Source organism: Silene latifolia, chromosome 8 (genome assembly GCF_048544455.1).
Source record: "Silene latifolia isolate original U9 population chromosome 8, ASM4854445v1, whole genome shotgun sequence".
In the NCBI taxonomy this organism is placed as follows: domain Eukaryota; kingdom Viridiplantae; phylum Streptophyta; class Magnoliopsida; order Caryophyllales; family Caryophyllaceae; genus Silene; species Silene latifolia.
Window position 1 is genome coordinate 15,483,028 of NC_133533.1, and position 15,088 is coordinate 15,498,115.

Here is a 15,088-nt window from a genome sequence, read left to right on the forward strand (position 1 = left end):
CTTATAATTTCGATTCGATTCGATTCGAGATCCTATAAGTTGATTCAGATCCTATACTCACTTAATTTAAGTTCAGTTCAGTTCAGATCCTATAAGTTCAGTTCAGATCCTATACTCACTTAATTTAAGTTCAGTTCAGATCCTATAAGTTCAGTTCAGTTCAGATCCTATAAGTTCAGTTCAGATCTTATAAGTTCAGTTCAGTTCAGATACTATAAGTTTCAGTCCAAAAGAACAGGGCCTTAGTCTCCTTTAAAACAAAAGTATACATTTCTATCCAAATAAATGAGATAAACTTTTGCCATTATATAAATATTTTTTTTGTTTCATTTATACAAGTAAATAATACTTACCTATTGTAATTATAAAACAAATATCTCACTCTTATACAAGAATTTATTTCATATATAAATGTTATTTTCGACTTTAAAATAAAATAATTTATATAGGAGTACAATTTATTGTCAAAGTTCTAGCCGACCATTGAAGAAACCTATTCTAAACCATGGCCCAGAGTCGAGATCATTACATAAGACTTGGTGGTTGAAACCGTCCTTATAAATGAATGCCCAAGCTAAAATACTCTAAACTAGGTGCAACATCCTAAGTCATGAATAGTGACACGATTTTAAAATGTGCCCTAAAAACATATAAGGACTTACGGAGTATTAAGAAGATTTAAATGAAGAAATTTAGGTGCTGTTTGGTCAAGCTTAAAAAGTGCTTTTGTAATTGAAAAAGTAGTAGCTTGGCCAAACATGGTAAATTAGAGAGTTTTAAAAGTACTTTTGAGAAGTCAAAAACTGATTATTCACCCCCAAAAGGAGAAGTAGATATTTACTACTTCTACTTCTACTTTTTACATAAAGAATCAAATAAGCAAACAAAAGTTGTATTAAAGTAGTTGGGCCAAACATATAAATTTTGTGAGAAACCGCTTTTACAAAAGTATGGCCAAACAACTAAAACTTTTCCGAAAAGTAACTTGTGCATAAACTCCTTTTGAAAAGGAAAAGTCATTTTCCATAAGCAAAGCCAAACAACACCTTAACAATATATGACATTAAAATCTGAAAAATGCTTTTCAATTATATTTATTATTAAACTTTTTATTTAAAATATGTCCTACGAGATCGACTGTTCTTATTCATTGGAAATTTGATATCTACCTAGTATAAAAGCTGCGTTTTTTTTAGAATTCTCATTGGTGGTTGAGTTTCAATATGTGGGCCCCCAATGCTTCTCCTCAACCCAATTCTTCCAATTTCTATCTCATAATCTTATTTTAATTACTTATGTAATACTCCGTATTTTATATTACTATTTAAGTCGAGTAATTGTTTAGTCGATAATTACGTTAAGTTATTTTACTTGACTCGCGTTGTATCGTAAGATCGAGTTGTTTTGTAAGTTAATTGAGACGGGTTTACATGGAATTCGAGATGTGAGCTAACCCATTTACCCTCGACCCATTGGAGTTTACCCAATAACATGTTTAACCCAACAACCAACATCATGTTTTAACCTAATTCTTAATCTAATTTTTACCCTAACACTACACAACCCTCATCTCACCTGCCTCCCTCTTTTCGACGCACACCAACACACACACACACACGATCCTTTCATTTGATTGAAGATTGATCATCGATTCCAACCTAATTCGATTCCCTGTTTGTAAGTCGATTTCATTCCATTGTTTATACTGTTTTAAAGTCGTCTTTTTCGAAAAGTTTGAAAAGAGAGTCCTGTTTATTTGATGTCTAGTTTATGCATATAAAATCTCATAGTCAAATTCTTTGTGGTTTGTCCTAGGTGATTTATTTATGAACATGTCGCTGAAAAGTCCGCGAATCTGATTTGGTTGTGGAAAATGATTTGAAACCTTAATTTTTATGTCGATTCAGTTATGAGGCTTTTTCATACATAATCTTTGTATAATCTAGATGATAATAGGATTTGGAATTTCTGAAAAATAATGTTTTAAACTCGTTTTATGAATCAATACTTTTTATGCGACGGTTTCTGTCAGTTTTTGGAAATCAGTCTGGAAACCCTTGATAAGTATGGAATTTGGGAAAAACACGTTAGATATAAATTGTACCTAAGACTCATGGGGTTCCGATTCAATTGGCCTTGTATCAATTTGATTTTTCTGGAATTAGTTATGTATTTTATTCCGAGTCTGTCATGTGCTGGAAAATCAGGAAAAAAACGTGTTTGTTCTTTAAGTTGATATTCCTATTAAGTTATGATGAGCCTAGGTTATGTGCATGATTATTTGATTGAGTAGGTGGTAATTATATATAATTATGTTATGTAGGTGATGGATATGTGAAGGTTCATAATTGATTGCTTGTGTGAGCTTGGATTGCGAAAAGGTAGGGAAATACACTTGACTTCTTATCGTGTTGTTGAATTGTGTTGACTTGTTTGTGTTTCATATGACCAAATTGTGAACGTGACTTGATTCGTGGTTGTTGATTACGCTATGATATGGTTGATCGAACTGTTCATGTTGAGTGTGTTATCACAACATTTGGTAGCTGGCATGATTTCATTCATTAATATACATATTGTATTGCATTGTTTTCTTGTTGAGCATTCATGTGCATTGGATATGGAGGATGTTGAGGTGTTGTGGTGTGGTGATGATGATGTTGTGATTAGGCCCAGCGGGTTCTCGCAGACTTGCCCTGGTGTCCTCAGTGAGTGTGCGAGATCGGCTACGGTCGATATATATAGTCTCTGGGGATCGGTATGGTTGGGTTGTCCGGGTTATGAGTTATGAGATATGAGTTATGAGTTATGAAATATGAGTTGAGATGGAGATGGAGGTGACGGAGGAGCATGCATATCATATTTTTTGTTGTTTCGTTGTTTTCCCTACTCAACCTCGTGGTTGACCCTGTGTATTCGTGAACACCTGTGATGAACCTTTTAATGGGGAGCAGACTTGACAGGTTTAAGAGATAGAACGGGAGCTTGATGGGCGTGAGACACTGGATCGGAAGACTTAGTAGCTAGATCATCATTTAGAAGACTATCACTTTTATTTATGTTAGTTCTTTGTATTTTGACGTTAAAGAGGTTTTGTAATAATTAAGTTAAAAATAATTATATAAATTGCCTTGGAGTTTAATTGTTATTCACTACCTCGGGAAACCGGGATGGTAACAGTCCGGTTTATTAGGGAATGTCTTGCTAAAGGCTCCTTCATAAACCGGGGTGTTACAACTTATGTTAAAACATAAGTTAAAATGTCACAATTTACATAAAATGTTGCAATTTACATACATTCAACGGGTCTAACATGTCAAATACCTAAAATATAATTCTAATAAAATACGGTTGTATACTATCTGATATTCAAATCTAATACTCCCTCCCAGTCACTATATTGTTCCCATTTGATATGGGCACAATACTTAAGGAAAAGTATTAAAATAGGAGTAAAAAAGTTATGTGGGGGTTGGTGATAGGAGAGAGGGATGAATTATTAGTAGTTAAATAAAGAATTGTGGGGCCAAAACATAAAGGAAAGTAATAAAATATGAGTAAAAGAGTTGTGTGGGGTTGGTGATAGGAGAGAGGAATGAATAAAATAAGAGTAAAAGTTTCTAAAAATAGAAAGGGGAACATTAGTTGAATAATCCGTTTCGGGAAAGAGGAAACATTATAGTGACTGAGAGGGAGTATTTATCAAATATTCGAATCTCCAAATTTGACTATTTATATTGTTACGGTATTGAACACTTAATCATGCTCAGTTATATGCTCATATATCTAATGACAACACCTGCTATTACGACCCGTACATTTTTTGTACGGGTATAAAACTAGTTCTTAGTTATAGCTTTCATCCTTTTTTACGTTCACTAAAATTTTTGATAGACGGGACTTTTAATAAGTCATTAAGAGATTAGTCTTCCGTATCATTTTATTTGTATTTCACAACCCTTTTGTTGTTGATCGTGATATAGTAATTTCGTACTTATTTATATAATAAATGCACCTATTTTATCTTTAATCATGATTTGTATCTATTTTATTACCTTTAGTACCACTTTTGCTTAAAATTATAAAATTGCCTCTCAATAAACTTATTAAAAAACCGTCTCTTAAGAGACCTATTTTTTTCATTTATAGTACATTCTTTAAGTATTTAACCCCTTATTTCGCTCTCGTGGTAAAGATACTTTACATGCGCCTTTTTATCATTTTCGTTGTCTCCTTGATTATATGATCTCATGTTTGTGGATTACAAAATCTCACGTGGAGAGATATTCCACACAAATGTTTTTGGAATTTGATAGTGAAATGTAAACAATGAGAGATATTCCACACTCGTAATTCACAAATTTGAATTCAACTCACGTTCCCTTTGTACTTATAAAAACAACATCACAAGATTTTTAAGAGTATAAATATAAACAATGAGGACAATATAAGAGCGGAATCTCTGTCTCATCTTAAGAAAAATTGCTATTACATTTTAAGAAAAATTGCTATTAACTTTATTATGTGAATGACGATGTGTCGCAAGATAGAAATAATGGGACAAGAGATGAGACACAAAAACGGGACAGATGATCTCAACTCGGATAATACTCCCTTCCATTTAATTGCTATTTAGAGCAAGTCCAATGGTACACATTACATTTCAAGCTCGTTAATTTTTGAGGTACTAATTTATTTCAATGATTTAGCTTACATTGTAATTAGTTTGACCCACATATTAATAAATCAAACTAATTTCTATTGGTTGTATTTTTCTGGTAGAGTCATTTAAGCCACTAGCTTAATAAAGTTAGTTGCTTGTTTTAAGCTATCCTACTGGAACTTATCAAATAGTTTAACCACTGGCTTGCAATTTCAAGAAATTGTAAGCAAATTTTTAAGCCAAACCATTGAACTACCTCTTAATTGCTCGATTTTTTGCTTCACTTTTTTAGAGTGAAAACACTCATTTACCCTTACTTTGTATTATTATTAGGCATTATTATTATTAGAGTAACTCTAATGCATCAGACTACTTTGGAGACTTGTTTATAATTTAAAGAAATTGTGAGTTATTAGCTTAAACTTTTACCCGTTGGAGTTGTCTATAAAACCATGAAACTACTAGCTTGAATGGGCCCACAACAGGGAAGGAATCAATAAGAAAATAGTGGTTTTATTTCTCAAGTTTGATCTTATTATATTAGAAAAATGAGAATTATGAAAATAAATAAGAATGTGCGAGTCCATTCAAGTTAGTACTTCCTATTAAATTGACCAACAATTAGAATAGTTTGTAGCTTGAAATTATTTTAGCTCAATCTATTAGCACAAACTTAAGTTTTTATGATTTTTTTTTTTTAAATAACTTCCAACATAATCTTTTTTTTTTTGAATGGATACATCTTTTTGAAGCTTGGATACATAAGTTTGCCATTTCGAACATTATATTAGACCATCTTACAATTAGACCTATGACAACATGATCAAATACACTATTGCGATTACAACCAAATAAGAACAATTTAAGTAACACGAGAACTACTATCGACCCTTCAACATTTCTCATTAAGTCCAATAAGTACCACAACATTTTCATTTTTATTTCTTTAATAATAATCCCTCCAATTTCACTAGCTTCTTCCACATAAAATACGCTTTAAATAGCGCCACCAGATAATACCGAAATTAAGACATCATCGTCCCCTCTAATAACGCCACCAGATAATACTGAGCTAGGACATCATTGTCCCCTTGATTAATCAATAATTGAGGGCATCAGCAGAAGCCATGATAGGCTGATTCAAATAACCCAAATCCCAATGATTATACCCAACAATATTACCAAAATGCCCATCCATCAAAGAAAAATCACCCAAATCATCCTCCAAATTTCCAAGGGCATTCATGTCATTAATGATCCCATTCAGAGAATCAAGCCTTTGACTTAACTCATTCATTTGAGCTCTTAACACAGAATTCTGAGCATCAACATTCAAGAATTGTTGATTTGTGAGATTAATTGTTTGAAGAATTTGATTATTTTCTTTTCTTAATTGAACAATTTGTGCTGTTAAATCATCCAAATGTTGTTGTTTCCTCATCCTTGATCTTCTTGCTGATTCTCTGTTTGATTCCATTCTTTTCCTTTTTCTTTCATCTAATTTCATTGGATTTTGATCTCCATCTGATCCTGAAGTTGAAATTGCTGTATTTCCACTTGATGTTGCCATTAATTTGCACCAATTTAATCAAAAATCACAACTTTTTACCACAAAGATTAAATCTTTAGGGTTTTATATGCTAAATTTGATTAAAATCACAACTTTTTAGCACAAATACTGAATCTTTATGGTAATCTAGGAGGACCCAGATGAGCACGAACCTGACACGACCTGATCTATTTATCGGGCTAACTACTAACCCGAAATGAAAAAAAAAAAAAGATGGCTAAGAATTGTTAAGATGCTAAATTATGTAATAAAATAAAGTTGATAAAGCTAAATTAAAAGGGATTAATTCATGAGAAAACATAGAACCAGTAAAGGAAAACAACAGAGAAAGATTGAACTAAGTGTGTCCTACGTCTAAGAGAGGAATTTATCATAAACCCAGATCGAAGAACTTCACTGAGAACAGGAGTCATGAATCTCAAACATCAATAACCCTAATTTTTTTTCTTAATTTTAATTAATCTATAATTTTTTATTTAATAAAGGGTAAATTAAGGTATTTTTGTTATTTAGAGAAATGGGTTTTTTTTATTATTATTATTGGGAAGATTGCTAAGTTTTTAGGGATTTTTTTGGGGAAAACAAAGCAAGAAAAGCTAGAAAAAATGGGAAAGAAATAGAAGGGAAGAAGGAAGAGGTTTAGATGAAGAATTGAACATGGAATATACTCCCTCCATTCAACTCCACACTACCACTTTCTTTTTTCACGTTTGCCAACGCGTCTTTTACGCGCTAAATATCGTTAGCTACGTATTTGCGAAAAATATAAAAGTTAGATATTTTTAATGTCTTTCGTAAAAGACGAATAAAACAAGATCCCACATGAATATATTTTTACTTATGTATTGGGAGAAAATTGAAATTGAATGTTTAACTATGAATAGTGTACAAAATAGATAATGGTAGTGTGGAGTTGAATGGAGGGAGTATAGGACAAGAATTGAAGGTGGTGGGGGGTGGAAAATAAAGGAAATGAGCAGAAAAAATGAAGAAAGAAAAAGGTAAAATCAATGTTGTTGATGTGGGTTGGTGTGAGCGTGTTGTATGAATAGTGGCATGTGATGCAAGATTGCATGGTGTCAGAAATATCAATTACAGGCTTTACAGCTGGTCACAGAATCATTTGGTACGGAGGAATATCCTTTCGCCCTTTAGTTGAACACAAATTCTCATTATAGACGGACACTATCCGTCTATACGTATAGACGGATACCATTTACCCTTATAAAATACCCATTTGCCATAAAGTGGGAAGCACATGGGGGGTGCCCCACCTTGTCCCCCTACCCATTTTATTAGAGGTCTTTACCCGTCTGTTCGCCCCACCCGTCTATACCAAGACCTATTGTTAGTTGAGTACTTGAGTTAGATTTGGGTCGCGTTAATTTTGGGCCGGGTTATTTGGGTCTACCGATTTCGGGTCGGGTCATTTTCGAGTCAACTATTATCAAGTTATTTGTTGATAATAATCAATTTGCAATAATAAACGTTCGGGTCAGGTAATTCGGGCTCGGGTTAATTCAGATTAAGGTCACGTTCGGATCTTGAATTCAGGTGTCGGGTCGGGTCAATTTTGCTAGGTCTAGTAAGGCCTAGACCTGGCAGACGGGTTTACCGGGACGGGCCATTTTGGGTCGGGCCAATTTTAAGATTTGCTGGCTTCGCCGGGACATTTTCAAGTCAACTATAATCAAGTTTTCCATGGATAATAATCAGTTTGCAATAACAAACAATCGGGTTGGTCGGTCGGGTTATAGTGAGTCGGGTCTAGGGATGACAATGGATCCCGGATTCTATCCAGATCCCGGGATCCAGATCCAACGAGTCGGATCTGGATCTAAATATTTTGGATCCAGTGAATATGAATATGGATCGGATCCATATGCATAAAAACGGATCCGAATATGAATCCATATGGTCGAAAACTAGGTCCCACCCTGGATTATCCATTTTTATTCTATTTTAAAATAAAATTTAAAAAGTATTTAAAGAAATAGTAAATATTCTTTCCTTAAAGTTTGTTCATATACTAAGCTATGATTTCTTTCTCATAAACATTTTTCAATTGCAAAAAATTATTTGTTATCATTACTGTATTTTATGAAACTTTATTCGATATTGATGGGGCATATTCTGCACCCACTGACCGAGTCAACATATTGAGCAAGGTCAAGGATATCCACAACAAGTCAACGACCTAGACAGCCTAACCGACGCAGCCTGTCTAGGTCCCGGCTGAGACAACTAGCCAGCCGGGGCACATACCCGCGTATTCATATCCAAGACCCCTCGGTGGTGAGTCAACAGGGCCCGCCGGCCTGCCATAGGCCCCTCGGCCGAGGGGTAGATCAGTCTTTCCACCTGCTAGCCACTTGGCCACTTGGCCACTACGTGACAAAAGGTGAAAGTCTATAAATACTCCTCTACTCTCATTGAGTAGAGGATCCACAATTTAGCCTAAGAATTACTATTCATCTGGTAACATCTTCCTTATCTCTCTACAACACATACTTAGCCAAGTAACACACAACTTAGTCCATTCGAGTTTACTGACTTGAGCGTCGGAGTGAGTACGCTTGGCACAAAGCCAAGCCCTCAGTTCGTTCATTGTTGCAGGGGAGGCCGAGGTGAACAATCAAGGCAAGGAAGATTTAACAAAAGACGTCATCTTATGAGCGCGGGTGGTAAACAAACTTGCTCTGGAATTACACCCGGAACAATTGGCGCCGTCTGTGGGGAAAAGATACTAGAAGCTAGTCACATTCATTCCCAAACAAAAACCCACCCAAAAAGCTAAGAAGATGTCGAAACAACAAGAGGTATTCGTAACTGACGAAACCGAACTCTGCCAAGATGATGCCGTCCACATTCGGTGTTGCGCGACCCTCCACCGCCTAGTAATTCAGCCGGAGTACGGGATGCCGATAATACCAGACACGCCGCTGCCCTTGCCCAACCAGGTCACCATCATGGGACATGTGGTTGACGTAGCAAACCGAAAATGCTCCCGGACCTGGTGGTAATACTTTGCTCACACCGTCACGCCGACAAGAGCGGCGGAAACCGTCCAGGAGACCAGGCCCTAAATGTGACTCGAGAAATTTGAACGGAGCACTAGGAGAAGCCGACCCAGTCAAGACGTCGGGGGAGCCCAAAGTGGGCGCGGTAGACCTAAGTCCTTCCCGCACTCATGGGAGGATAGCGTCCCCCCATTGCATGAACGAGGCACTTACCCAGGAAGGAGCCGGAGGAGTCCGACTCGGCAGGGGTGGAGAAGAAGCCCGAGTCGAAGAAGGAGTCCTTCCCGCTACGAGGGGAGAAGCCGGACTAGGAATGCGAGGAGCCGATCGCCGCGTGTCGTTCGACACGTGGTCGACAGACCCCTCGGCGCCACGTCCTAGAAGTCCGGTGCCAACTAAGCTCAAGTTGCCACCCATATCATACAAAGGAGATAGTGATCCAGCCGACCACGCCGAGGCTTTCGAGTCTTACATGTCGGTATGGGAACAGCCCGATGAGGTCTGGTGCCGAGTTTTCCCAACAACTTTGCATGGGATGGCTCAAAATTGGTACAAGGGGCTTCCCGACGGCTCGGTATACTATTACGCCCACCTAAGGGACGCCTTTCTTGATACTCTTTGCAATAAGAGGAAGGCCGTGGAGACGTCGGACCTCCTAACTATCAAACAGGAGGGGGCGAGTCTCTACGAAGCTATGTGAAGAGGTTCGACGGAAAGGTCCAGCAGATTCGAGAAATTAATCCCGGCGGCGGCCTTCGAGCGATGAAAGGCCTCCCAAGGGGAGACTTAAAAAATGAGCTTATCAAGTGCGGAGGCCTGGGTTTGGATGCCGCCAGGAAGATGGCTGACCAAGCCATCAAGGTAGAGGACTATCACAAGACCTGGGTGGACCACAGCGAGGCTGGGTACTCAGAGAAGAAGAGCCACCGGGAGGAGAACCCGGATGAAAGACGCCGTGACAATAACGTGTCACGGTCTGACAAGTCTGCCAGAAAACAGAACTCGGCGGATGCCGGGGGGAGCTCGGGACCGTACTACCGAAAACGGTACGATGATCACACCCCCCTAGTCGTATCGGTCGCCGAGGTCTTCGCTTTGAGCAAGAACGAGGGTCAGAAGTGGGAAAGGCCCCCTAGGCCGAGGAGTGACGGTGACACGAGCCAATACTGTGAGTACCACGGCCACACCGGCCACTTAACCAACGACTGCCGACATCTGAAGAATGCCATTGAAGAATTGATCCGGAAGGGGAGCCTCGGTAAATATGTTGCCGGGGGCCAAAAACCAGATGCCGGCGGGTCGAATAGCAAGTCCGTCTTTGAACGGATAGGAGTAATCCATGTTGTCATCAGGGGCAACGAGAACGGTGGGTCCGCTCATGGGCACAGACGGCACCTGAATGAACCATATCAGGCCATCAACTTTGTGCCCAACACAGCCACCCCCGCTTCCAACATCCCCGATATGACCATTGGGAAGGAGGACTACGAGGGAGTCATCGCTCTTCACAGCGACCCACTTGCAGTCCACCTGGACATAGCCAACCACTTGGTGAAGAGGTGCCTGATTGACACAGGCGCCTACACGAACATTATGTACAGAGAATGCTTTCTCAGCCTCGGTCTGAGGGTTGAAGACTTGAGCCCCTGCACCAACCCATTGTACAACTTTTTCGGGGCCTACCGATACCCCAGGGGGGTCGATCAGACCGGTGAGGTTCGGCGAGGGAAGTGCAGCCAAGAATGTTATGTCTGAATTCGTGGTCATCGACGGCACGTCTGCCTACAACGTTCTCATAGGTCGGGTCACTTTGAGTGAAATCGACGCTGTAATATCCATCCGGGCCCTGACATTGATATACGTCTCGGACCGGGGGGAAGCACATAAGCTCGTCTCGAAGAACGAGAAGGATCCCAGCGTATGGGAGATACACACTAACGGCCCTTCCACGACGGATAGCTCGAAGGCCAACATCGTTATTTTTAGCCCGAACGGAGACGTGTTTGAGCACGCCTTGAAGCTTACCTCCTTGGCCTCAAACAACGAATCCAAGTACGAGGCAGTGATAACCGGAGTCGAGCTAGCTAAAGCCGCCGGGGCGGAACATGTCGTGGTGAAAACAGATTCGCTCTTAGTGACCAACCAGATCAAAGGAGAGTACGAGGCTCGGGACTATAGGACGATAAGGTATCTAGAGAGGGTGAAAGCCGGCGCTTCAAAATTAAAATCCTTCCAGATACAGCATACTCCCAGGTCCGAGAACGACTGAACCATCAGCATGGTTGAAGGAGCAGAGACCGAGGAGGTGGAGATTGATCCAGGCCGCACCGTAACTGTCGGTGTCAACCTGGAACCAAAATTCAGGGCCGAACTCCTGGACCTGCTGAGGAGAAATAAGGACGTCTTCGCCTACTCAGCGGCCAAGATGCCAGGTGTGAGCCGGGAGGTAATTGTTCACAAGCTAAACGTACTCCCCACCGCTCGCCCTGTCAAGCAAAGGATGAGGAACTCCTCAGTCGAGAAAGATGAGACCATCAAAGCCGAGGTAGATAAACTACTTACGGCAGGCTTTATTATGCCTTGCACTTATCCTGAGTGGTTAGCCAATGTTGTGATGGTGAGGAAATCATCGGGGGCATGGAGGATGTGCGTAGACTTTACCAATCTTAATAAAGCATGCCCCAAAGATTGTTACCCTTTGCCTCGGATAGATAGCTTAATCGACGCCACGGCGCAGCACTACACCATCCGAGCCGCTAGACGCCTTCTCGGGGTATCACCAGGTATTCATGGCTGAGGAGGACATGCCTAAATGCGCATTCATCACCGCTAACGGCACATACATGTACAAAATGATGCCGTTTGGTTTGAAAAACGCCGGCGCAACGTATACAAGACTGGTGGACAAAGTGTTCCAAAATCAAAAAGGGCGAAACATCGAGGCTTACGTCGACGATGCTATTGTGAAAAGCAAGTCTGACAGCGAGCACCTGGCCGATTTACACGAGACATTTTGTTCACTAAGGAAATACAAGATGAAGCTCAACCCAATGAAATGCAACTTCGGTGTCCGGGCAGGTAAATTCCTCGGTGTACTTGTCAGTGCCAGAGGTATTGATGCAAATCCAGACAAAGTCCGAGCAATCCTAGACTGCCGGAACCAAGGAATCGAAAAGAGGTTATGATCTTTGGCCAGGGAGAATGGCGGCTCTCGCCCGTTTCATCTCTCGGTCAGCCGACAAGAGCACCCCATTCTTCAAAGTGTTGAAGGGGAATAAAGACTTGGTGGGGGAGGAACAGAGCACGGCTTTCAAGCAACCGAAAGCTCATCTTCAGACTCTCCCAACTCTGTCGGCCGATCTTCGGGGAGACGCTATATCTATACATAGCGATTACCTCGGCCACGGTCGGTCCGTGATCATCGGGGAAGAAGACAAACAAGAACACCCAATCTACTTTGTCACCATACGCTGTTGCCGCCGAGAGAAATTACCCACTAATTGAAAAAAAGCGACTTTCGCCGTCGTCGTTGCCACGAGGAAGTTAAAACCCTACTTCGACGCACACCACGTGACGGTCCTAACCGAACAGCCATTGGAGAAAGCTTTGGAAAAATTCGAACAATCCGGTAGGCTCATCAAATGGGCAGTGGAACTCTCTGGCTTCGGCATTCAGTACAAACCAAGGCCTTCGATAAAGGGGCAAGCACTTGCAGATTTCCTGGCCGAATGCACATATCAATAAGAGCCAAACCCAGGTGTATGGGAGGTTTACACCGACGGCTCCTCCACGACGAACAGCTCAGGAGCCGGCATCCTTATCATCAACCCAAACGGGGACGAGTTTGAGTATGCCTTAAAATTCACCTTCTCGGCCTCGAACAACGAATCCGAATACGAGGCGGTGATAACCGGAGTCGAGCTAGCAAGGGCTGCCGGGGCGGAACACGTTGTGTTGAAGACAGACTCACTGTTGGTTACTAACCAAATCAGAGGGGAGTTTGAGGCTCGGGACGACGGAATGGTAAGGTACCTAGAAAGGGTAAAAGCCGACATAGCGAAATTGAAATCTTTCCAAATCCAATGCGTTCCCAGATCTGAGAACAACCGGGCCGACGCTCTCTCAAAACTTGTCAGCTCAACCATCAAGAATGTCAGCCGAACCGTGTTGGTAGATATCAGGAATGCAAAGAGCATCACTGAGACCGTCGGCATGGTGGGCAACATGGAGACCGAGACAACGTGGATGACTCCGATAATGAAATACAAACTTACAAGTGAGTTGCCGGAGGACCGCAATCCCTCGGCCAAGATAAAAAGGATCGCCGCGTGTACTTGGTGTTCGAAGGGGAACTGTACAGAAGGTCCGTAATAAGACCACTCTTGAAGTGTGTCGGTCCAGCCGACGCAGAGCTGATACTGGCAGAGATTTACGAAGGCATCTGTGGACACCACATGGGGGCAAGAACACTAGCCCACAAAGCTCTCCGAGCCGGCTACTTCTGGCCCACCATGCTTCAAGATTCCAGAACAAAAACCAAGAATTGCACGAACTGTCAGATGCATGCCCCGGTGATACACGCTCCCTCCCGGGACCTACAACCGGTGCTTAGTCCCCTTCCTTTCGCACAGTGGGGGATGGACATGCTAGGGCCGTTCCCAACGGCCTCCGGAGGAAGGAAGTTCTTGATCGTCGCCGTTGATTACTTCACCAAATGGGTTGAAGTCAGAATAATGATGCGGCGAAGACCACGACGGCCGTCGTAAAGGTAATGGGAAAATGTTATAACTCGTTTCGGATTACCCCAAGTTATGGTATTTGACCACGGCCGAGAGTTTTGGAGTGACCTGATAATGAACTGGTTAGAAGAGCTTGGCTTTAAGTTTGCATACTCCTCCGTCTGCCATCCACAGAGCAACGGGCAGGCGGAGGCAGCCAACAAAACAATCCTCAACGGTTTGAAGAAGACAGTTGAAGACCTTAAGGGAAGGTGGGCCGATGAACTACCCGGTGTCCTGTGGTCCCTTCGGACCACGGAGAAAGAAGCAACGGGGTACACCCCCTTCCACTTAGTCTACGGTTCCGGCGATCCTACCAATTGAAGCGACGGTGCCAACATTGAACGGCTACCTTTAACCTGATTGAAAACGAGGAAGGCCTGAAAGCCTCCCTAGACCTGGTCGAAGAAAGCCGAGATACAGCACGCCTCAATTTGGCCGTATATCAAAACCGGATGAAAAGAGCCTACAACCGAAGAGTCCACAAAAGGGACTTAAAAGTGGGAGACCTAGTCCTAAGGAAGTCGGCTGCCACCAACAAAGGAAATATTCATGGTAAACTGACGGCCAACTGGGAGGGTCCCTACAAAGTGGTTGAAGAGATGAGGCCGGGCACATACCGGCTGACAGACATGGAAGGTGTGCCTTTGATGAGCCATTGGAATACTGACAATCTCAGGAAATACTTTGTATAGCGGTGGAGGTGTCCAAAACAACTGTGGGCACCCCGACGCGCGTTTATACCTAATAAAGAACCTTCCAAGTTTTCCGTCAAAATGTTCACCCCAAGAAGCAGACAGGGCCAAAAGCCCCGCTCACCTCAACCAAAGCCGAGAGTGACGGGGGAACGAGTCCACATCTCCACATGTGTACACAGCAGACAGAGCCAAAACCTCGATCACCTCGGCTAATTAAGACGGAGAGTGACGGGGGAACGAGCCAATATGCTAACATATGCGCAACGGCAGTCGAAACGTAAACTCCGTCGCCCCGACAAATTAAGACCGGGAAGAGACGAGTGAAACACGACTTGCCCTCGGCAAATTAAGACCGAACT

At 41.7% G+C, this 15,088-nt stretch overlaps 1 protein-coding gene and 1 long non-coding RNA gene across 2 annotated transcripts; one reads left to right on the plus strand and one right to left on the minus strand.

Moving 5' to 3' along the window:
- The first annotated feature begins 1,564 nt into the window (after positions 1-1,564).
- On the plus strand, positions 1,565-3,082 carry LOC141594161 (uncharacterized). Its single transcript, XR_012522028.1, has 3 exons — positions 1,565-1,677; positions 2,324-2,381; positions 2,955-3,082. It is a non-coding gene; the product is annotated as an uncharacterized LOC141594161 (long non-coding RNA).
- A 2,324-nt stretch (positions 3,083-5,406) lies between these two features.
- Positions 5,407-6,872, minus strand: LOC141596468 (bZIP transcription factor 44-like). Its single transcript, XM_074416645.1, has one exon. It carries the CDS (start codon positions 6,231-6,233, stop codon positions 5,763-5,765), a length of 471 nt encoding a protein of 156 aa, XP_074272746.1. The 5' UTR covers positions 6,234-6,872; the 3' UTR covers positions 5,407-5,762.
- Positions 6,873-15,088: the final 8,216 nt, after the last annotated feature.

What these genes read in the sequence shown, in the direction of transcription:
- LOC141596468 (XM_074416645.1), bottom strand. Translation starts at nt 6,233, where the DNA reads ATGGCAACATCAAGTGGAAATACAGCAATTTCAACTTCAGGATCAGAT.